Genomic DNA, 26,604 nt, shown 5'->3' with positions numbered 1-26,604 from the left:
GTCAGCTAAAGTGCCTAAGAGTGGGCGTAAATTCTAGAAAATGTCGCAAATTAAACTGACAAACGACTATTGGGAAATTACATGGCAAAGGCAAAACCAAAAACTTAACGGCGTTTACAGCTTACCTACACACACAATAAACGTGTAAGGATATAATATGAAAGGTCATTATACGAAATCGTGGTTAAATGCTCGGAATCGAAAATGAAATATTTTTTTCGTGTACAATTTTACAATTTAACGTTTCGATACACAATTTGATTTTAAGCGGCAGCGAAAATCACGTCTGCACATGCTCAAAATAAATTTTTTCATCAAATGCTGATTTTTATAAATTATTTCTGAATTTATAGTCTAAAAAACACATTTTTATATTTAAATAATAAAAATTAAAACCAATATAAACACTTAACAAATTAATTTCTCGCACCTGCTCAGGCATGCTAATATTTATCGGGTTGCCCAAATGGGTCCCTCATGGCTTGTATAACTGTTTAAAATAATGCTACGATTTTTATATAAGATAATAGCAATTTATGCCAAGATGGTCACACTATAGCTCAAAGTAAACGAGTTCTAAAGAAATAAATAAAAGAAAAATCGTTTTTCCTTAAAGTGCTGTAATATGGTACCCATATGGGTCTAACATAGGCGTACCCAAATGGACTTGCCAATATTGGATCCATATAGGTCCAATATGGGCATACCCATATGGGCTTAACTCGCGGCCTAGGTATAGCCCATATGGGTCCCATATCTATGCATGTTTGCTGGGTATGTATTATTCAGTACAGTACCTTCAAAATCTGCCTATTCTGCACATATGTCAATAAGTATACACATTGTGACAATAAGAAATATTTAAGGTTAAATGTGGTAAATACTCTGTGATTACTTCTCACATTTACTTGATATTAATAACCAATACTCGTTACATTAAAAAGCATACTAGTGACACCGGCGAGCAACTCCAAAGCAATACTCGGTAAACTGACAATCATGTTTATTTATTCTCAAAATGCACTGTCATCTGAAATTTTATTGTTGTCAGATTGAACGTTTACACATAAATATAATCACTGTTATCACATTCATTCGATTTGACTTATTTCTTTTAAGGAATTATATGCACAAAAACATTCAATTTGACTGATCCAAGCTTATTTAATTAATCATTTACAAGTGAGCAAAGAGAAAATATTACCTCATTTCCATTACAATTCAAAATTATTTCTCAATACTTCAGTTACTAGAGAAATTATCAAAGTATTTGTTTGTCTATCAAATTATATCAAATCAATTCAAAATGACTAAATACGGTACGGTATTCCTCAGTGGAACTAGTTTTGTTGCTCTATGTTCAATTATCTTTGTTTCATGTGTTCATACCTTTCATTGTTTAACGTTTTATGTCATAATTTATATACCTTTTCTAATTGAAATTGTTATTGATGAAAGTGTGTGAGGGAAGAATTTACAGTTCATAAATGTTTAGGCTACTGGTTGGGGACCACCAAAACCGGACGGCCCTGAAAATGCATAATTTATTATTTTCTTTGTTCAGTGGTTGTCAGTCACTTTTTTATCAACAATAAATGCATGTTTCTTCTAAAAATGAATAAATAAATTTATTTCAACCACCGTATGGTAATATTTTAATGGCTATTTCAAGAATGTTGACGTTGAAATTTGGGGGGTCAAGAAAACAATGCCTGACCTCATATACCATCTATAATCATTTGCAGAGTAAACAATACAATTTCCAAAACTTCAGCATTTGTTGCTGAAATATTGTCTATCATGTTAAAAATTAAAAATCAAAACACCCAAGCTTTTATCTGAATTAAATCACGTCATGTACATAAATGTCCGGACACATGGTACTGTAGTGTAGACAATTGAGGTAATTTTGATACCTCCTTGTCGAGCCTCAGATATAAGTGTCAATACAATCAGATAACTTCTGTTTTGTTGCGGACCGAGTTGGTTTAGGGCCGCGTGGACACTTATCTTATACCTCTTCGTACACATTGATATCACACGCCTTGCTCATTCTGGGACAATTCATTTTGTTTAATAGTCAAAATCTCTGTAGGAGTATCCGATACTTACAATTTCTTCAAAATAGCCTGATATCTGTGTCAAATAACGAAGTCGAAACTGCATTTCAATCTGGCTGTTGAATAAAAATGGCGTCATTGAAGAGCCAATTGATTCACTCGGGCATTTATATAATTTCTGCGTACAGTACAAATTTAAACCAAATTGTAATTTTAATTTTCAATACTTCAATACAATTATAAATGTATGACAACCCCTTCTATATTCAATGCATGAATGGATTTTCTAACTTGTAATCGAACATACGGAACTATTTTTTTTGTCAACGAAATTCGGTTGGCAATAAGAAATAGTTCGGTTTTAGCGCGGTGCAAAAATACCGTATCTCGTGAAATGGAAAGGCAGAGTTGCGATTGTTTGGAATTGCGATTGTTTGCCTGTAGATGGGTAGTTATACCTTTGTGTCGATTGACACAATCGACACAAAAAGTATTTGACATTTTCTAAAATGCAATGATAAGATGTGAAACTTGGCATGCTGACCTGGGTTGAGACTCTCCATATATTAAAATTTTAGGTCAATACCCAAACTCTGTGAGGCTTCACAGAAATTCTTGTAAATTTATATTTCCGACATTGCTTAGTTTAACAACAGTTGTCCAAGGAGGAGGGTACTCCAATTTTCTCCTTGCTGGACAGTATACTGCAGACTTTCTAAAGATATGTCATCAGGTATATTCCAATTAACGTCCCCCCACACACCACTTTTTGTAGGAAAAAACCTTAAAGATTTATCCAAAACATCCAGATATTGTTATTTAAAAATAACATTAAAAATATAATTCTGCATTTTATAATATGAGATCATAATAATGAATAATGATTTTTATAATTGAATCATAAACATATCATATTTTAAAGCACATTTTTATAGTTCTAATAAGTGCGTCCCCACCCCTTGAAAAAATGCAAAATTGTTAGAGACTATACATTAGGTGAAAAAATACATAAATAACTCACCCTTAACTACAACGGCAAAATATGCCCAACCTGCTGTGTTGCTATGGATAATTTTTGTAAAGTCTCCTGTTGATGGACGAAACATATTATCATCACTGCAATGCACGCATTCCTAGAAATATAGATATGAATTACAAGAGTTACAAACATCCCCGCCTAAAGTAAGTTTTACATGAAGAACAAAATTGTGCTATTTCAAAAGATTAAGTTACAGATCTGGACTTTCAGTTGCACTAACATTTTGTCTTATATTTGTGAACATTCATGCCAAGAATTTCAAAACCCTTGATCGATGAAAAAGTTATGGACTCAACACAAAATATACTTTATAACAGACCATGTTAAGCTTTGACCCTGAAGTGTGACCTTTACCTTGAACGTAGGGTTCCCGTAATTGCTCATGACATATTGACCAATTATTGTGAACATTTTTGTCAAGTAATTTCAAAATCCTAAAGGTGAACATTTGTAGTATTTTCAAAGTCGCTTGAACCATGAAAGAATTATGGACTGGACACAAAATATATCCTGTAACAGACCATCTTAATCTTTGACATCCAAATATGACCTTGGAGGTAGGGGTCCAGGTGTTGGACACGACACAAAATATAGCCTATAACAGACCCCAAGTTTGACATTGATCTTAGAGGTAGGGGCCTGAGTGTTGCACAACACATGGTCTCATTGTGGTGATCATTTGTACCAAGTATTTTCAAAATCAATTGATGGATGAGAAAGTTATGGTCCTGACACAGCATATACAGCCCAACAGACATTGAAGGGATATGGATGGTGCATAAGATACATCGTCTTATAATAATAAACATTAAATTTTCTGTCTAGCCATTTCAAATTCCTTTGATGAATGGCTTTGTTCTTGACCCAAGACAATTGTGATGGACCGATAACTGGAGGACAGAGCCTATTTTTATATCCAGGACAGTAAATTGACGAAAGTGTTATAAAATTCAATATCCTAAGGAAATAGTTTCTTACATACAATTTCTAATCCCAGATTTATTTATATAAAACAATCATTCATAAATTGCATTCAGTGGTGGCATGGCTGAGAGAAGTTAATGCGTCAGACTAAAAATCTAAGAATTGCTGACTGTGTAGGTACAACCCCGTCAGGGGCAAGCTGTTAAAATCCTTGAGCAGGAAACTTTACACCCATTGCTTTGTACTGGTTGGTTGGAGGAACGAATTCGAGTGTTTCAAAAAGCTTATAGCTTTTAATACAATCAAACTAAAATTAAATTTGTATAAACCAAATTGCGTTCCATGATACATATCAAATCCATCTATATTATAGAATATAGCACATGACTTGCCCAACACAGAAAATTCTAAGCTATAAGCTAGCTAGTAATCTATTTTTAAATTTATTTGACATTGATGACTAAGCAATAAATAGAAAATATACATAGCATCATACCATAATATTTTCATTAAAACACTCTCTGAGTGACCATTGGTATGTTGGAACCCAATCCTCGCAATTAGCACATGTAACAATGAACTTCAGGTCAGACATTGACGTCATCCTCTTCATACAACTAGGTGTACAACTGAAGTTATCATAGATCAATTAAAATAGTGTTCTTGTTACAACTAGGTTTACAACTGAAGTTATCATAGATCAATTAAAATAGTGTTCTTGTTACAATTAGGTTTACAATTTTAGTTATCATAGATCAATTAAAATAGTGTTCTTGTTACAACTAGGTTTACAACTGAAGTTATCATAGATCAATTAAAATAGTGTTCTTGTTACAATTAGGTTTACAATTTTAGTTTTCATAGATCAATTAAAATAGTGTTCTTGTTACAACTAGGTTTACAACTGAAGTTATCATAGATCAATTAAAATAGTGTTCTTGTTACAATTAGGTTTACAATTTTAGTTTTCATAGATCAATTAAAATAGTGTTCTTGTTACAACTAGGTTTACAACTGAAGTTATCATAGCTCAATTAAAATAGGTGGTCTTGTTACAACAAGGTTAACAATTGAAGTTTTCATAGATTAATTAAAATAAGTGTTCTTGTTACAACTAGGTTTACAACTGAAGTTTTCACAGATGGTTTTGGTGACCTTTATGCAACATTAAAATAAAGGTGTCTTGCTGAATGAAAATGTTTATCACGGGTGACCTTTATGCACATTCAAATAAAGGCATCTTGCTAAGCCATAGCTTAGTATGTTACAGCAATTTTCTGTCTGTTTATCAAGACTATACTATGTTTTTTTTCCAGTTATCTCTAAGTGGCGAGCAATGACTGCCAAATAATAAGCCCTTTAGAATAAAGTTTGGCAACAGAAAAAAAACAAATTTAGACGGAGGGAAAGCCTAAAAATTCAAAACAACAACAGGGTCCTTGTACAGAGTTCTAAATTTTGGACATGGCACGATGTGAATACTGTTTTTCTCCAACCTCTCAATGTGACCTTGACTTTAGAACTTAAAAGGACTGACATTTCATGGTGTTCAATATTTCTATCAAGTAATACAATGCTTGTTGAGATATTCTCCTGACATGTGTGTTCCCATTATACAACCATTTTTTTACAAATGCGTATATATATATATATATATATATATATATATGAAAAAAAAGAAAAAGAATTAAGACTACTACAAACATATTAATTCAAGATAGAAATGGATTTTTAAATGATTGACACAGAAGACAACATAAATACCTGATGTCAAGTGCCAAGTTTCCACTTTCAAAAGGGTCATATGTACATGTATATGTCACTAGAAAAAGATCAAAATAGACAATTATCAATATATATATATATATTCCCCTTCCAGGTTTTTTCCGCCTTTTTGACTGGATATTGATCACCCGAAAGAAATTGATATTACCGAGCCAGACTGGTACTATACACACTAATTTTCCCTGTTGGGTACCCCACGTTCTAAACAACATACGCTGTTGCGATGCGCGTACGGTTTGATTTTACGCGATGTCAATTCTGATTAACAAGCACTTTTATCTGTCAAATGATAAATATTTACCAAAATAGAGTATTATCATACATATTCTCATTAGTAATGAAAACAAATATGACCTTGTGAAAGCTTGATATTAATTCCAAAAAAGTGGGTTCAACAGACTACTCTTTTTCTCTTGTTTACATTCGTTAGGTTCGAAAGAAAATAAGTCATGAATTTATGTCACGTCTTGTAGTGATGAACGGTTACCCTAAAGGGAATCTTATTTCGAAGTTTCATTTGAAGTAGCAATGATTTATTTTAAAATCATCTTAACTAGGCAGGGGAAGGGTAATAAAATTATTATTTTGGTTTTGGGGTGATATATGTGGATATATTTCCTGCCCAGATAAAATATCACCCTCACCTCGGGTTATATAAAATCTTGACAGGAAATATATCCACATATATCACTCCAAAACCAAAATAACATATAATATATAAATTGCTTGTAAACATTAACCAAAGTGATATGATAATAGTAAAACCGTGTATTGAGAAATCTTTACAAGTAAAAATCTCAATTTATAGGGGTGATAACTCCTGAAAAATAGGAGCTATTATAAGTTATGAACTTTAGCTAATCATAAACTTTATAATATATGCATAAGAAACTAGAAATGTGTCCATAGGACACGGGTGCCCCCACACTCGACTGTTTTGTCAATCTTATGACTCTTGGTCAAATAATTTTTGGGCTACATGTTTTACAAGTTGTAAACTATAAAAAATCAAAGCACAGAAGGCGCTGAATTTGTTTGGGTCTCAGAATGTCAGAAAGGTGAAGGTTGTGAGATTATAAACCAATTTGTTTTTGTATAGTGCCACCAATGCTTTCCGGTGTTTTAACTGTAGTAAATTGGCTATAAGACTAATTGCAACACTGATTGTCAATTCAATGTTTATTTGACTTGAAAAAAAAATGTGTTGCCTCAACTGGGATTCGAATTCCAGACTTCACGATTCATAAGCGAGCATGCAAACCCCTCGACCACGTTGAAGTTATATGTTAACGGCCAGAAGAAAACCATATTATTCTAAATTAGGTTTTGTAACTCTTATTATTACGATGCTAAACCTGTTGTTTAACACAGATGTAAATAATCATGGAGCTTACTGTAAGCATGTATATCTATAAAGAATGAAACAATATAAGAAATCTTCGACCATTTGGGAACTACTTTGCTTGAAAATTAATGCGCCTTCCATTTGACAATCTTCACGCATTGATCTCCCCTGAATTTTTCGGCGTTAGTGTACATATAACGGGAAGTAACCGCTTCAAAAAAGTGGACTACTTTAGGCATTTGCAATTAACAGCATTAGGCTCTGAAATTTCGCTACCATTATTTGTTTGGTCTGACGACCCAAACAAATAAAAATCTAATTAAAGTGCAAGAACTTTACAAATACAGAATAAATCCACAAGAAAACCCCAAAGTGCATAAGTTCACATGCTAACCAACATTCTTGTAAACTTTCAGGCCTACAGGTCAAATAATTTTTGAGCTACGTGGGACACAAGTTGAAAATTGCAAATTTGTATTTAGTCAAGGGCAATAACTGAAAAAACATATAAATTCACAAGCGAAACCCCAGGTGCACAACTTCACATGTTGATTAACATTCTTGTAAAGTTTCATTACCCTCATTTCAAATACTTTTTGACCTACATGTGACACATGTTGAAAATTGCAAACTTTTACTAAGTCAAGGACAATAACCCTATAAATACTAAATAAATTCACACAAAAATACCCAGGTGCACAACTACACATGCTGATCACAAAATGAGAATGGACGGAAGGACAGATGGACAAGGGTAAATGAAATTGCCCCCCCCCCCCCCCAAAATGGTGGCACAAAAAAACATTTATGTCATCAAAATATGACGTGGTTGATGACCAGAAATTTATATTTGAAGTTTGAAGTAAATACTTTAAAGTAATAAAGAACTTATAGTGAAAAAGTGTAAAAACTAGAATCATGTTAAGGGCAATAACTCTGACAAAAGAGAATAAATCCACAAGGGAAACCCCAGGTGCATAACTTCACATGCTGAGTAACATTCCTGTAAGGTTTCATGATTCTAGGTCAAATACTTTTTGAGTTACATGCGACAAGTTAAAAATTCTAAATTTTTACTAAGTCAAGGGCAATTACTCTAAAAATACTAAATAAATCAACACGAAAATACCCAGGTGCACAACTACACATGATGTACAGTTTCATGACTCTAGGTCAAATACTTTTGAGCTACGTGCGACACAAAATGAGAAAGGACGGACAGGATGAAGGACAGACAAGGGCAAATCTAAATGCCCCCATTAAAGTGGGGGCACAAAAATTGATACTTGACATCTGAAGTAAATCCGTAAAGAAATAAAGCTAGTTAGAAATATTTCATTTCACAAAACTTCAACAAAAAATCTGTATGAGGTTGTAGACACAAGGGTGAGACGGACAGCTCCCAATTATAATACTTTGTATAGTTAAATTAAATGATGTAAATTAAATGATATATACAATCTGTTGATCCGGGTTCTAGGCACATGTTTACAGGGCACTTTGTAGGGATCACAACACCATGCGTTGGTTTATCAGCTCCGCTTTGCTTAGCATTCTCAGCCATAGTTTGGTTACAATAGTAGCCGATTGGGCAAATATCACACGTAGGTTTTCCCTCTGCTGCCTGGTAGTAACCATCTGAACATGGTGTAGGAATACTTGCACCTAAATAAAATACCGTAATAATTCTATTTAGCGCCCGGGCTTTTATTAGAATCATAGACTTTTCGAAAGTTGGGGATGGGCGTTAATTGGAGACGCATCTTCATAAGACAAACTAATTTTCTAAGCAAGGCTTTTTAAATCCACTCGCCCCTCATAACGAATCCGAAGATAGAGCGGATGTTGATTTATAATTGCAGACAACGCTAAAGTCGATTTCGGTATCGTAACGTACCGGCTAAAGTCTGTTCTTTTCCGCACTTTAATACCGTGCATGTAGAGTCCGGTTTCCGAGCACGGGAATAAAAAATGAGCCTCACGCATTTTTACTGCAAAAATATTATGATTTTTCCCAACGAAATATTTATGTAAGGTTACCAATTAACTCTGTAATCTGGGATGTTCTATACAATTCAAAAAGTCAATGGAATATTTTGAGTCCCATCATTATGCATTTTTTACCCGCCAATATAATTGTTAAAAAAAAGTAAGAATAGTTCTGACCGATTTTACTGACACAAGCATATATGTTCCTAAAGGGATTGATGCGGGATTTTGATATAAAAAGACAATCGTCTATTGTTCAAAATAATTTTAATCAGAACTAATCTCCCATGTTGGGCCCCAATACATTGAACAACACACGTTGACCTTGCTGACGTAATTAAATAGGCGCGTGAGTTTTGGCATCTCGGAATGGTTATTTTTTATACATGTATATATATCTTATACACAAAACACATTGAATTATGGCAACACCTATGCTTGTGTTTATAAAATCTGTTATTAAGGGATATCACATTTACAAATATACATGCCCAGTCGGAACTATACTTCAGTGTAATTTGGAACCAGAAAATGAACATAGTGATAGCGCAATTATCGTAAAAAATAATGGATCTCTTGTTGGACATATACCGGAGGGATTATGTCAGCCTCTTATAAAATTATTCAAAGATGGACTTATTGTAGAAATCAGTGCCGAAATACTTGGAGAACCGCATTCGTCATCAAAAGGAACTTTTGTAAAAGGTGGTGGCATTGAAATACCGTGTACATATAAACTTTACGGAAAAAAAGACAAGAAAAAGGAAGTTCGTTCCTACGTGAAAACGGAAATAAGGAAACTTGAATTGTAAAGGTAAGCTCAATTGTACTCAAATTGGGGGATGGGCGTTTAAAAGGGGCAGTTAATTTTTCAACTTTGGGCTGAAAAATGGCCGTTTTTTGTCCAAAATATGGGGGGTGGGCGTCTATTAGAGGATGGGCGCTAAATAGAATTATTACGGTAGTTCAAATTAAAGCTGAATAAACAACATTTAAAACTTACATAAGCAAATAAATGATGAGACAAGCTTAAGGGTAAATGGTAAAGGTGGTTCAAGATGAGTGATGGTCTAGTGGTTAAGGTGTCTGCCACTCAACCGAGGGGTCATAGGCTTTCTAATTAAGAAATAATATATCCTAAACAGTGATTTTATAGCCAAATAAAATCAGTTTGGAGTTCAGATGCGAGGAATTATATCACGAGGACGTTGCATAATGACACACATTTTCGGTTTTTTAATGTTCAATAGGGAAAAATGCAGGCCATGTAAATAAAATATGACATAGTAATGATGGAGACTGGTTCAGTTCAAATATGCTTCAATCTTTGTTCACAATAAAAAAAGGACATTAATGATGACAATTGTCCGAGGTCAGTATTCTCATTGCCTGAAAGAGCGGATGGATCTACATTAAGCCTAGAATACATACATACATTCACAATTAAAGTAAAGTTTGCTGATAATCCATCTAGCTGTATTAGGAGATATTGTTTAAAAAAGAAGGTGGATAACGACTGACGAACAACTGACAGTAGACCCAGTGCAATCATAAATCAAAGCACAGAAGGCGCTGAAAGGTGCTGAATTTGTTTGGGTCTGACTCTCAGAATGTCAGAAAGGTGAAGGTTGTAAGACTATAAACCAATTTGTGTCACCAAATTCTGTTTCCAGTGTTATAACTATATTGACTATAACACTAATTGCAACACTGATATTCAATTCAATGTTTATTTGGCTAAATCAATTAAAAAAAACTGAAAAAAAATTAAGATGACCATGATGGCCCTGAGTCTCTCACCAGAAACAACTGCTTTTCAGAGTTGGAAATTATCCATTGTCAATATTTTCTGATATTTAATTTGAGCATAGAATAGGTTTAAACAATAATTTGAAAAAATTGCCATGCCCTGGGGCATTTAAGCTTCAGCTTAAACGGCGCCAATCAAATTAATATGAGCAAACTTGATAAAAGACTACCTAATAATGCTTAAAGTTTGGTGATCATCTATCAATTATTTCAGTAGGAAAAAAAAAAGTTCAAAGGTTTTTCTATTTTTAGCTTAAGTGGCCCCTAAAAGGGGCCAATCAAATTAATATGAGCAAACTTGATAAAAGCGTACCTAAGAATGGTACAGACAAAGTTTGGTGATCATCATTCAATTAGTTCTGTAGAATTTTATAGATGTTTAAAGGTATTTCTATTTTTAGCTTAAGCGGCTCCTAAAAGGGGCCAATCAAATTAATATGATCAAAATTGATAAAAGACTACCCAAGAATGCTACAGACAAAATTTGGTAATCATTCTTCAATTAGTTCTATAGGAGATGTTGAAAAGTTTTTCTATTTTTAGCTCTAGAGAACCCTAAAAGGGGCCAAACAAATTAATATGATCAATCTTGATAAAAGACTACCCAAGAATGCTACAGACAAAGTTTGGTGATCATCCATCAATTAGTTCTGTAGAAATAGACGTTTAAAGGTATTTCTATTTTTAGCTTTAGCTGCCCCTAAAAGGGGCCAATCACATTAATATGAGCAAACTTGATATCAGACTACCCAAGAATGCTACAGACAAAGTTTGGTGATCATCCATCAATTAGTTCTGTAGAAGAAGACATTTAAAGGTTTTTCTATTTTTAGCCCTAGAGACCCCTAAAAGGGGCCAATCAAATTAATATGAGCAAATTTGATAAAAGACTACCCAAGAATGCTACAGACAAAGTTTGGTGATCATCCATCAATTAGTTCTCTAGATATAGATGTTTAAAGGTATTTCTATTTTTAGCTTTAGCGGCCCCTAAAAGGGGCCAATCAAATTAATATGAGCAAACTTGATAAAAGTCTACCCAAGAATGCTACAGACAAAGTTTGGTGATCATCCATTAATTAGTTCTGTAGAAGAAGATGTCTAAAGGTTTTTCTATTTTTAGCCCTAGTGACCCCCTAAAAGGGGCCAATCAAATTAATATGAGCAAATTTGATAAAGGACTACCCAAGAATGCTTCAGACAAAGTTTGGTGATCATCCATCAATTAGTTCTGTAGTAGAAGATGTTTAAAGGTTTTTCTATTTTTAGCTCTAGAGACCCCTAAAAGGGGCCAATTGAAATGACATGAGCAAATTGTGTGACTGTCACAAGGATGCTACAGACCAAATTTGAAGTAAATCTGCCCAGCGGTTTCAAAGAAGAAGACTATTGTTGATGCATGACGACGGACTACGGACGCCGGAGTATCCCCCTTTTATACTAATAGCTCACCCTGAGCCTTCGGGTCTGGTGAGCTTAAAAAAGACACAAGTAGAGAACTGGGATTTGAACTCCGGACCTCTCGCTTCTAAAGCGAGCGTGTAAACCCCTCGACCACGGGGAGTTATAAGATAACAGCTTGAAGAATACCATATTATTCTTAATTAGAGTTTGTAACCCTTCACGGTAAACCTGTTGCTTAACACTGAAGTTAATAATCATGGAGCTGAATATAAGCAAGAATAACACAATATTAGAAATCTTCGACCAATGGGGAACTATTTTTTCGTTACGAAAATTAATCCGCCTGTCATTTGACAATCTTTCAATTAACAGCATCAGGGTCTGAAATTTCGCTACCATTATTTGTTTGGTCTGACAACCCAAACAAATAAAAACTCTTTTCTGATCAAGTGAGCTTATTCAGAGGCAGAATGATGTCATGCAACTCATCTATTAAGACAGCAGAATCCCATCATTTTTAACTGCCCATTACATTTTACCAATGTGCCCACATTTTCCCATATCTGTGGGAACACTAAGATAACTGATCTGATATGCAAGGAGCCAAGGATACATAATTAAGACTGCGTTTGTCATTACTTTTATGACGACAGTCAATTCGTACACCCATGTGTTTTTGATACCTCTTTCAAAAACAGTTTTGGATATGTATCCTACCAAATTGTGTTACAACTTTAGCTCACCTTCTGCGCAGAAATGTCCTAACCAACATATACCAGTTACAGACTGTAGCCCCTCAGTTTCGCAATAATACCCTGCCGTACACGGGTCACATGCAGCCGAGCCACTTTGTGCTACAAATGTTCCCACTGAGCATTTTGCAAGTACTCCTGAAAAATATGGTAATTTATTATATACTTAGAAATGAAATATTGAAAAATATTGATGAAATAAAATGCGTATTTTCATTTACCGTATTTTCACTGTAAAAATTTATTTTTCACTGTAGTGAAACATATTTTCCGTATTTTCACTGGTGTCTTGCCAGACTACTTTCTTTTAAATTCTGCCAGTGCACAAAATTTAAGGGAAAGTCTGTCAAATTTTAATGTCAAAAAAGAGGAAAATGTATATAATAAACAGAAAATTCAAGCTTTTTCTATAAATACATGATTTATTTTCATCTTGTGGCATGCAAATTACCATATTTCACTCCTGGCTACCGCCACTCGTGAAATATTTAATTTCATACCACTCGATGAAAATAAATAATGTATTTATAGACAAAACTTGAATATCCTCTATATGTATCTTGGATGGTATCTGTTATATGTTGCCGTTCAGATCAAATATCCATCCTGAACTGCAAACATATGTCAGATATTTTTTCTTGTATATTCTACCATATTCCATCATAATTAAAACTCTTTACCTTAATAAAACAATTTTCTATGGAAATTTACGGTACGTCATTACATCCGTAACTATTTTCTTACAACGGCGTATGAAATTACAATTTCATTCATGACGGTGAAATTATGTTGTTCTACGTATGCCATGCTTTAGCATGCAATTCATCTGACATCCCCTATGCAAGATGAAATTTCAGGTTTTATGGGTAAAATTAATGTAAAAGCAAGTCTGATACGGAAGAATAAAATATTTGGTTTAAAGGTAAATGTTTCAGGCATTAATTATACTATGCAAAGTTTCTGCTAAATAGTAACAAGAGCTGCGCTAGGCGGAGCATTATATGCCCGAAAGTGTTTTGTTTTTTAGTAGGGATGAAGCTTTTGTAAGACATTGGAATTAAATAAAGTATTTTATTATATACTTATAAATAAAATATTGAGAAATATTAATTACATAAAATGCGTATTTTCATTTTCCGTATTTTTACTGTAAAAATTTATTTTTCACTGCAGTGAAACATATTTTCCGTATTTTCACTGGTGTCTTGCCGGACTACTTTCTATTAAATTCTGCTAATACGCAAAATTTAAGGAAAATTCTTTCAAATTTTAACGTCAAAAAAGAGCAATGTATATAATAAACAGAAAATTCAATTTTTTTCTATAAATACATGATTTATTTTCATCTTGTGGCATAAAAATTATCATATTTCACTCGTGGCTACCGCCACTCATGAAATATTTATTTTCATACCACTCGATGAAAATAAATCATGTATTTATAGAAAAAACTTGAATATCCTCTATACCTCCTTCAAATAGCGATCCTCCTATGAAGTTTGAATATTGTGGGCCAAATGGAACCTAAGTTATGCTCCGGAAGCTATATTGCTGTAAGATACAGGCACTATAACTGCTATAGTGCTGTTAGATACTGGCTGTTGTACTGCTTTATTGCTGCTAGACACTTGCTGTAATTATGATTTACTTCTGATGAAAACCAGCAAAATAACTTCCCACAGAACCCTTTAAAATATTGACTATTTGAACACTACTGCTATTTTCCTTCCCAGGGTTTTATCAGTTTTTGATATATATATGAGCCGTGTCACGCCAAAACCAACATAGTGCATTTGCGACCAGCCTGAATCCAGACCAGCCATGCTCATCTGCGCAGTCTGATCTTGATCCATGCTGGTCGCAAACCCATTATGTTGGTTTTGTCATGACACAGCTCATATATATATATATAATGGATCTAGTAACCATTAATATTTACCATTGATACAAAAATGTCCGGCTGGACATATTGTTTGTTGTCCGTTATTTGTATAATAACCATCCAGAGATGATGAACATGCTTCTTGCCCTGTGTCTGCGAAGGTGTCCTGCGAACATGGCACAGGATAAGCATTTCCTTCAAATGTAAGATATACTCTATATACATGTATTGTGATAAATGAACAGACAAATAACAAAAGCATTTATGACAATGTATAATATGCCATAGTTTGAATTTGCAATATGCAAATATTAAACTCAATTACGCAAATATTAAACTCAATTACACACAAAACACATTTACAATGAACGAGATTACTGGCAATGGCATATATCACTTACACTATTGCACATGATTACTTGTATACCACTGACATTACTGCACATGATTTCTTATATATCACTTATACTTTAGCACATGATTACTTGCATACCACTGACACTATTGCACATGATTACTTGCATACCACTGACACTAGTGCATATAATTACTTTCATATCACTGACACTTACGCACATAACTATATGCATACCACTGAACCTACTGAACATGATTACTTGCATACCACGCATACCATTTAAATTATTGCCCATTATTTCCTGCATACCACTGACACTAGTACACACGATCACTTGCATACCACTGAAACATCTGCACATGATTACTTGCACACTACTGACACGATTGCACATGATTACTTGCACACTACTGACACAATTGCACATGATTACATGCATACCACTGACATTACTGCACATGATTTCTTACATATCACTTACACTATAGCACATGATTACTTGCATACCACTGACACGATTGCACATGATTACTTGCATACTACTGACATTACTGCACATGATTTCTTATATATCACTTAAACTATAGCACATGATTACTTGCATACCACTGACACAACTGCACATGATTACTTGCATACCACTGACATTACTGCACATGATTACCTGCATACCACCAGCACTACTGAATATGATTATTTGCATACCAAGGACACTACTGCCATGATTACTTGCATACCAGGGAAACGGTTACACTTGATACTTGCATACCAATGATACTCAAGCACATGATTACTTGCATACCACTGACACAACTGCACATGATTACCTTCATACCACTGACATTACTGCACATGATTACCTACATACCATTGACATTACTTCACATGATTACCTACATACCACTATTGCACAAGATAACTTGCATATCACTGGCACTTCTGCACATTACTTGTGCACCACTGACACTATTAAATATGTTTACACACCACAGACACCATGGCACTTACTTTCTGCTCACAATTACATATTACTACACACCCTAATACTTGCATAACACTGCACACAATCACTTGCATACTGCTGACATCAAAATAAATTACACATTATTATACATTCTGAAAACCAATACTAACTCATAACAGCTGCTATGCAATTCAGCGTGACAAAGAATTACAACAGCAATAACTAAGATAAGTTTGAAAGGCAATTTCAATTATGTAAAACCTTCTAAACAAAATATTAATCATTTCTAATATGTGAAAAGACTTTGACCTAATCAGGTTATTTTTCCTGCTAGTAATTAGTTCTTATGCTATTTTTTAATTTCATTCAATAACATTTATATTGAAATAAAAAAATCTCTTATATATACCTGCGCCCCAACATTTATGATTAACGTCCTCCAGATAAACTAACATTCATATTGAAACAAGAATTTGTAACAGAGTTACCAACGTCCCCCGCCTCGGGGAAGTTTTATATGAAGCATAAAATTGTGCTATTTTAAAAGATTGAGGTATGGATCAAAGGACTTTCAGTCCAAAATTATGATCAATGCTAGATCTGCAAATGCAACAATAAATTTATTAAAGAAATAAAATGAATGTTAAGCTTTGACCTCTTAGTGTGACCTTGACCTTGGAGGTAGGGGTCCAGGTGTTGTGCATGACATATCGTCTTATTATTGTAACTATTTGTACCAAGTATTTTCAAAATCCCTTGAACTATGAAAAAGTTAAAGATGGGACACAAAATATACCCACTAAGAGACTGTTAATCTTTGACCTCTACATGTGACCTTGTCCTTGGAGGTAGGGGTCCAGGTGTTGTGCATGACATATCATCTTATCATAGTGTGACTATTTGTGCCAAATATTTTCAATAGGGCTGCAACGATACACAAAATGTTCGATTCGATTCGATTTCGATTTTAGACACTTCGATTCGATTTTTTTCGATTCAATACATTTCTGATTACTAATTTATCTTTGGTATATAATTCTGCTTGTCTGTTCCAAAAGTGAGTGGCCTTCAACCTATTGCTTTGCTTTTTTGTTGTAATATAACTATTATATAAACTTATTTGACATAATAATTGTGTTTATGAGAATAAAAAGCTCTTATCTATTTGGAAAATAATTTTAATCAGGCAAATAATCATTAATCTCAGTAACATGACTATCACAGATACCTTCTGCTGACTACTGACTAGAAATTTAACAAAGTATGTAAATTGTTAAGTAAATAATAATAAACAAAGTTTCACAAGGTTGTCAGAACTGATATTCAGATATTCTGATTATAATTCCCATAATACGTAAAATGAATATTCAGATATTCTGTTTATAATTCCCATAATATGTAAAATGAATAATCAATCCTAATGTCATTGTTGTCACACAATACTTCTTAGTCTAGTAAACAATACAGAAAAAATGAAATTCATGAAATTATCACTTTTTTTCACACTTGACTAAAGAAATAATCATCAATCCCAATGTCAAATATGCCTACTTACTGTAGTACTAATCAAACTTATTTCGGGAAGGCCAGGACACGGATAAAGCTTACAAAACAAGTCCACATCCATGACATCGTGTTTTCGTTTCATATGTTGCATTAAATCAGACGTACTGCCCGACTTTGGATATGACAAGTCCGTTAAGCATATTTTGCAAGTAGCTTTATCCGTGTCCTGGCCTTTCCGAAACCCAAAGTGTTCCCAAACCTTTGATTTTAATTTTTTAGGAGGATTTTTTAATTTTATTTTATCAACATTGATGTTGGTAGCCATTTTGACTTGTTTGCCGAAAATAAAACATTACACGCCCACTGATTAGATGACCGAGTTTTCACTGGCCAATCGTATGTAACGTGATGAAGCCCGAAGGGAAAGATTAAAACTCTCACTTTTTTCCATGTTTATTTGTGGGTGGGGAATCGAATCGAAAATGTTACAGTTGGTATCGGGAATCGAATCGGCGCTCATAAAACCGGTTTTCGATGCGTCGAAAGGTATCGTTGCACCTCTAATTTTCAAAATCCCTTGTTCTATGACGAAGTTATGGACAGGACACAAAATATACCATATAACAGACTCTGTTAACTTTTGACCTCAAAGTTTGACCTTGACCTTGGAGGTAGTGGTGCAGGTGTTGTACTTGACATATCGTCTTATTATTATGACTATTTGTGCCAAGTTATTTCAAAATCACTTGAATTATAAAGAAGTTCTAGATCAGACACAATATATACCCTTTAACAGACTATGTTAATTTTTTACCTGGAAATGTGACCTTGACCTTGGAGATAGGGATGCAGGTGTTGCGCATGACACATCGTCTTAGTATAGTGACTATTTGTGCCAAGTATTTTCAAAATCCTTTGATATATGAAAAAGTTATGGATCAGACACAAAATATACCCTATAACAGACTATGTTAATCTTTGACCTCCAAGTGTGACCTTGACCTTGAAGGTAGGTGACCAATTGTTGCGCATGACACATTATCTCATTATTGTTAACAATTGTGGCAAGTATTTACAAAATCCCTTCAAAGATAAGAAAGTTATAGACTGGACACGACATATACCCTCAAATAGACAATGTTAACCTTGAATGAGCAAGTGCGACCTTGACCCTGGAGGTAGGGGTCTGGTTTTGCTTATGTAACAGCATCTTATTATAACAAACATTTGTGCCAAGTTATTTCAAATTCCTTTGATAAATGACAAAGTTATGGACCGGACACGAAAGTGTGACGGACAGACAGAGGGACGGACGGACGGAAAGACGGACGTTCTAACAGGTGAGTAATTATGTAGCTACTCTATTGTTCTTTTTAGCCACACAAAAGAAAATAGCCACATAAAAGCATTACGGAATGAATGACATCAAAGAGAAAGAACAGTTACCTATTGTCCATCTAGCCACATAATTACTCTCCTGTGAGTGCGGACAGATGGACGGAGCCTTTTTCTATATCCCCCTTTTTTCTTTGAAAAGGCGGGGGACAATAAAAAAAATCTCTGCTAGATACCTGTGCCTGGACATTTATGATTAATGCCCGACAGATAAACTTACATTCATATTGAAATAATAAAATCTCTGATATATACCTGTGCCTGAACATTTATGATTAACGCCCTGCACATAAACTAACATTCATATTGAAATACATATACTTGCATCTGGACATTTATGATGAACACCCTGCAGATAAACTAACATTCATATTGAAATAATAAAATCTCTTACAGGCTTCGCGAAAGTTGCCGGACCGTCGGACATGTCCGGCAAAAATCAGGCCGGTCCGATATTTTTTTTCGGAGTTCCGAACCTTATGTCCGGTACGAATACCGGGATATATCCAAGACCGATCAAGACCAAGTTTTCTCCCTTGAATAAAAAAATGTAAAACGAGTTTTGATTCGCCGATTCATTATAAGTGTCCAATCAAATTCTAGATACATACGACTGTCAATAACCAAAATGTCGGTGTTACTACATTATTACGCTGGCGCTACGCCCGGCAAAAATCGTAAACTATCCAATGAAGAAAAAAAAAGCGAAACAAAAGGAATACGAGTCCAGGCGCCCGCCGAGAAAATTTGTGGGTAAATGGAAAAATGGCCGCTTTGATCATAAATGTTTTGATTTCCAGACAGAGTCCATCAATCTGGATAAACTAATGTTTTATTTAAGGGAATAAAATTGTGTTGCAAATCTTTAAAAGTTGTTATGTCTTTAAAAAAACACAAAGGTATTATACTCAACATCACTAATTCCGCGTCATCACTTATCTCACGGTAATGGCATATTTTCATGTGACCAGTGTTAAAATTGGTCAGAATTGACATATTTTATTCAAACACCTTAACAACAAAGTTTTTGTGCAAAATAATTTAAATCTATAGATTTTTACGTAAAACTGAACAACATTTTACAAACTTCTGCAAAAAACAACAATAGTCCATTAAATTTGTGCATACGTCTGAAACAATCATCATTTTCTAAATGTTCTTGTTTGTTGAAAGAAAAATTTTGAGTTACAATGTAAAGATGTAATGTAAATATTTAAAATTATGCAAAATAACATAAAGAAATTTTAACTGAAACATGAAAAAACTGAAATAAAACACCATTACTGCGAGTTAAATGATGACATACTGTTTTCAAAATGGCCGACACACGGTCTACATCTGACAAATTAAAACTAAATTAAATTTTTTGATCGAATATATTGTTGTTACCTTGTGTCATACAGCAGAAAAATGACTAAATGATACAGTTAATGAAAGTTTTTGTAGTGTAAGTTTATTGTTGGTCTTCTTTACTGTTTTAAAGAGCTAAGAGGAGCACAGTATACCATATACATATATTTGGAAAAAAAATTCGGTCAGACAAAAGTTCTTTCGGTCAGACAAGAATTGAAAGTTTGTCTGACCCAATGTCAGGCAAATTTTTCAGCAGTTTCGTGAAGCCTGCTCTTACATGCATCTGGACATTTATGATGAACACCCTGCAGATAAACTAACATTCATATTGAAATAATAAAATCTGATAAATACCTGCACCTGGACAATAATGATTAACAGGGCAGATAACCGGCATAATCGCACCACTCTCACAATAATAACCTGCCATGCAACTCAAACACTCCACCTGTCCAGTCTCTGACTGATAGGTACCACCTGGGCATGCTGTCGGACTTTCGGCTGAAAATAAAATTGCATTTTTTGACAATGCGAATAAAAACAAATGAAAAGAAGAAAATTGTGAGTGGGAAATTATAAAACAGAGTAGTTATAGCAGGTCCGTATTCTTCAATGCAGAAATAAGCCATCGTTCACAATGGACCAGATTTGATTTTGACTCCAAAAGACCTTATTCAATTGTAAGATTTATAAAAATCTATCTTGTAAATGTAATGCTGAATTAAAACACCTAAACTCTAGAAATAAATCTTTATATGAAAATTGTAAAAAGTCTTTTATCGTTTTATCTATGCAAGTCAATGCCAAAACTAGAAAAGAAAAATTGGACTCCAGCAAGTCCATTTAAACATAAGATAATGCTACATACTAAATATTTAAGCTGTTTAAATTTATCTATACATGTCTACGCTATGTAACTCAATTTTGACCCTTGTGACATAATTTACAAATGCTTGTAGTGGAGAAATACATGCCAAATGTGATATGGACATTGTAGTTCTTGCAAAGCATGCAAAGAAAAAAATTTTAAAGTCAATTTCTAAAAAGTAATCATGATAAGTTTTTGATTACCAATGTGAAAAAAATGTTATTCAAATAATTACTGGGGGAAACATTCAGAGTAATCAAATGTAAATGTAATGAAAATTTTAAGAAGTAATTGTAATTAAATCAACATAGACTTAAGTAATTTAAGTAATTTGCCCAAAGTTTGGCTGCAGTTTGTTTCAGTTTTTTTTTTTTTAAAAAATCATGCTTAAGTGTCAACAGACTGATTTTAAATGTTTTACCAGAGTTAGGGCACATTGAGCCTGCTGGGCAAATCTCTTGGGCCTCAAGACCCGTTTGGTTACAATAGTAGCCAGAGTCACATCTCAGACAGCTGCTTTGTCCTACATTTGGCTGATATTCTCCTTTCGCACATGGATAAGGGTTAGTACCTCCTGAAACTAAAGAATATTACTATTTATAGCTTAAAAATAAAACTATTATCTTTGCATTGAAAATAAAACAATGTCTTCAAACCAACAATCTTTTGGAACAAGTTTTGCCCAAAGATAAATAATGGGGTGTTTGCAGCAAAATGGTTTAAATTGTTGGCTCTATTCAGCTATGGGTTCCTATCCCATCAGGGACTTTGGATTCTTCATTTTAGGAAAGTATCCTGTTAGCTCGGGTAATGTTAGTGGTTCTACGCAATTGCTCAAAATTGCCATATGACCTAAAAAGTGATGTTGTTACTTAAAAATCCCACAAACTAAGTGAACATACATGTATATGCTGTTTTCTCTGCTTGGGTTTTTTTATATGTTTGTTTATAATACATTACTTACCACCTATCATTTCAACTTTACACAGGACAAGTTGTGTTGTTGTTGTAGAATGCCATATCACAAATCGATTTCCTACAAGTGGTGGATCACAGGTGATTGACTTTGATATGCTTTCAGGTGGCGAATTTTCATGCTCATAACACACAGTTGAGCTGGCTCCAGGTTTGCTCAGGTCAGTTTCATATAAACTAAAGTTGGGATCTACCTCTACAAGGATTTTAAATCCGCTGAAGTGATCTGTTTTATGAACAAAATACAAAAATCTTGTAGCAAAGAAATAACGTACAAGTCTTATACAGTCCAACCCCGTTTATTCGAAGTGCCTGGGACTGAATATTTACTTCGAATAATCGATGGGTTCGAATAATCGAAATCCGAATATTGTGATAGACGAAAACTACTCCACTTTGACCAATCGTAGCAAAACAACCGTTTACAACACACTTACTTCCTGTAATCAATTGAGAAATATAAATATTAAACAAAAGATGCATAAAAATTCTTGTATTGTCATTGAAGACATAAATATTTGCATTTTATTCTACATTATGTATCGTTTCGTTTCGCGCAAAGCCTTGATAATGGCCGTGTTGTCACTACGGTATTTACAGCTAAACTCTGGTATTTTCGATTAGGAAAAAGGCTCTCATGTAGCGTTACAATTAATATAAAAATGTTTTGGATGTTTTGACAAATTTACATAAACGTTATGTATGAAAATTATTGCTGTCATCTTCAAGCAATAACAGTAACAAAATCGGACACGGTGCATTACTTTTCATTTTCGGTAATTAAAGTTGATTCAAGAACACACAAAGAGTTATTATCATGATTGTCTAAATACACTCATGACTGTTGATGTTTTTCACAAGACGACCGGTCAACGAGTGGATCTGCGCCAATTAGTCTGGCTTCGAATAATAATTAAGCTGGCTTGGAATAATAGGTGTGAAATACTTTCATAATTGTATAATTGGGAACGAAATTTTACTTCGAAAAATAGGAGGTATTCAGATAATGCATTTCGAATAGTACACTCGTATTTATATTGATTTATATAGAGATTAAAACGGGACAGCCGATCTACTTCAGATAATGCCGGGTATTCGAATAAAAGGTTGTCGAATAACCGGGGTCGGACTGTACTATAATACAAAATGTTGTTATGTACTTATTCATAGATACACAAACATTTCATGCATCATTGGTTTTACATATGAATATTTCTGTACATGTATATTTTGATTTATTAATCATTCAATTAATAAGCTTTCAGCTTTCTCAATCCAATACTGTCTATGTTTTTACATTGTATATTATCAGGGTCTTTCGAATAGAATAGTCTGGAGACGGACCAATTTTACGAAAAAAGCTGTTTCGGTTGAGTCATGTGATTGGGTTATCTACCGACCGTGATCTGGCATAGCACATCACCATTATAAGGTAATGTTTTGTTAAAACAATCAAAAATTACTAAAAACTAACTCTGACTATGTTATATTATCAGTTTTTCTTTAAAAGTTACAATTTTATAGATTTGCAATGAAATGAAGAATTTTTCGTTCCCGGTGTCAAGGTTAATATCTACTTCTCATATTTGAAAATAGGTCAAAGTTTCATGAACTTTTTTCAATTTATGCATTGTTCAATGACAAAATAAAAATTGATTTTACAGAGAAAAGATGTTATTAAATTCTATCATGTATAAATATTAAATTATTTCACGATGTTATTTGCAAATATTTTATGTTTAATTTATTGCATTTTCAAAATGGCGCCATTTATCGGCAAATATTCTTAACAAGCAATCTATGTTTTCCTACAAAATTTGGCTTTAAAAAACATTATTTTCTGAAATATTTATCCTTTTTTCACAAGTTTAAAGATTTTTAAACAACATCTTGTCGTTAAAATTTTCATTTTTGCTCTTGTAATTAATATTCGCCCTTTTCTTGAACACTTACATAATTTGCGTAAAGCAAACTATATAAAGTTATACTGAGACAGTTTTAATTGTAGCGAGAAGGGTTTACAGAGCGTGTTTCCAGACCATTCTATTTGAAAGAATCTGATATTATATATGACTGAAAAAAAAACAAAAAACAAAAACTTTTTAAACTATATCAATTACAGGATGACTGATTACACAATTGTACAATGAAAAAAAAAAAAGAAACAGAAAATTACTAACGCAAAGATTCAGTTTCTGTTTCAAAAAAAACAGACTGAAGCCATGTTTGGTCTTCATTTTTTTCAATCCTCCAATATGCTGGAACGTCTAGTTTATCAGGATTTCTCACGGTGTTTGTTCGACTACATTCTGGTTGATCATCTACCGCGAATTGAGAAAATTGATTGCTTGGCAAGTTGTCAGAATGTCTTGTTGTTGCTGATGGTGAGTGCAACATATTAACTAAAATATAACAAGAGGGCCATGATGGCCCTGAGGTCGCTCACCTGTTTATAGGCCCTGGAGCGGGGCCAGTTTAAACCCCAGGGCTTTTATTTGCCCTCCCCCCCCCCCCCCGGGCCCATTTTAACCCAAGGGCTTTTATTTGAACAAACTTGGTAGACACCCATAAGAAGATGTTTCATGCTAAACATCTAAGCAGGGCCAATTTTGACCCCAGGGCTTTTATTTTAACAAACTTTATAGACACTCACTAGAAGATGTTTCATGCTTAATATCTAAACTTTAGCTATTTGGGTTTTTTCAAAGAAGATTTTTTAAGTTTTTACTATACACATATAAGGAAATTCAATGACCCCCCAGAGCGGGTCCAATTTTGACCCCAGGGCTTTTATTTGAATAAACTTGGTAGACACCCATTAGAACATATTTCTTGCTAAATATCTTAACTCTAGCTCTTTGAGTTCTTTTAAAGAAGATTTTTTAAGTTTTTACTATATGCATATAGGGAAAATCAATGACCCCCTGGGGCGTGACCAATTTTAACCCAAGGGCTTTTATTTGAACAAACTTGGTAGACACCGATAAGGAGATGTTTCATGCTAAACATCTAAACATCTTAGCTCTAGCACATTGGGTTTTATAAAAGAAGATTTTTTAAGTTTTTACTATACACATATAGTTAAAAACAATGACCCCCGGGGCGGGGCCAATTTTGACCCCAGGGCTTTTATTTTAACAAACTTGGTAGACACTCATTAGAAGATATTTCATGCTAAATATCTTAGCTCTAGCTCTTTTGGTTCTTTAAAAAAAGATTTTTTAAGTTTTTACTATATGCATATATGGAAAATCAATGACCCTGTGGGGCGGGGCCAATTTTGACCCCAGGGATTTTATTTGAACAAACTTGGTAGACACTCATTAGAAGATGTTTCATGCCAAATATCTAAGCTCTAGCTCTTTGGGTTTTTTAAAAGAAGATATTTAAAGTTTTTTCTTTCGGTTGCCATGGCAACCATAGTTCTGCATGGAATTAAATCCTTTGAACAATTTTAAAAGGTGACCACCAAAGGAACATTCCTGTGAAGTTTGGATTGGCTTACTGGTTTATGAGGAGATGTCAATTAAAATGAAAGTTTACGGCCGGACGCCGGACGGACGAAAAGCGATCACAAAAGCTCACCCTGTCACTTTGTGACAGGTGAGCTAAAAATATGAGCGGCGTCACGACAAAACAAACATAATGGGTTTGCGACCAGCATGGATCAAGACCAGCCTGCCCATCCGCGCAGTCTGATCAGGATCCATGCTGTTCGCTTACAAACCCTACAGCAAGTAGAGAAACTGATAGCGAACAGCATGGATCCTGATCAGACAGTGCGGATGTGCAGGCTGGTCTGGATCCATACTGGTCGCAAATGCATTATGTTGGTTTTGTCATGACATGGCTCTTTTGATATCAACATTTAAATGTTTATATAAAGCTTTTATTTAAACCATTTGTCAATTTCAGGTTGATGCCGCAATAAGAAATCCCTCTGCCATCAGACTGATCAAACCAGCTTACGTATCACAGTCTAAACAGACTCTTGCTACTGAAATTAATTTAGAAACCATTTACAGCTCAAGGTCATACATACTTAAATTATTCAACATGTTGGTGTTGTCTTGTCCTGTCCCAGTATGAATCAATTCTCTCCATTATAATTTATTATAATTATAGTTTAAGCTAAATTTTATTCACGACCTTGACTGTCAAGGTCATTTAAAATCAAGCTCACATTTAAATCAATC

General features: G+C 34.0%; 1 protein-coding gene across 1 annotated transcript in view; it reads right to left on the bottom strand.

The window, feature by feature from the left end:
• The window catches only part of LOC132722873 (uncharacterized), a gene marked incomplete at its 3' end in the record, with an annotated part of 99,022 nt that overhangs the window by 33,081 nt on the left and 39,337 nt on the right, over positions 1-26,604 (bottom strand). The window contains 10 exon segments of the mRNA XM_060707458.1: positions 3,082-3,193; positions 4,520-4,652; positions 5,788-5,845; positions 8,612-8,818; positions 13,099-13,245; positions 15,047-15,184; positions 20,920-21,066; positions 21,855-22,013; positions 22,398-22,634; positions 24,589-24,810. Coding sequence (XP_060563441.1) covers positions 3,082-3,193; positions 4,520-4,652; positions 5,788-5,845; positions 8,612-8,818; positions 13,099-13,245; positions 15,047-15,184; positions 20,920-21,066; positions 21,855-22,013; positions 22,398-22,634; positions 24,589-24,810 — 1,560 coding nt within the window.

This window comes from Ruditapes philippinarum, unplaced genomic scaffold (genome assembly GCF_026571515.1).
Source record: "Ruditapes philippinarum isolate M1 unplaced genomic scaffold, ASM2657151v2 ctg6909_1_1_1_1, whole genome shotgun sequence".
Taxonomy (NCBI): domain Eukaryota; kingdom Metazoa; phylum Mollusca; class Bivalvia; order Venerida; family Veneridae; genus Ruditapes; species Ruditapes philippinarum.
Note: the sequence above shows the minus strand (reverse complement) of the source record. Positions and strands in the feature narration are given on the sequence as shown.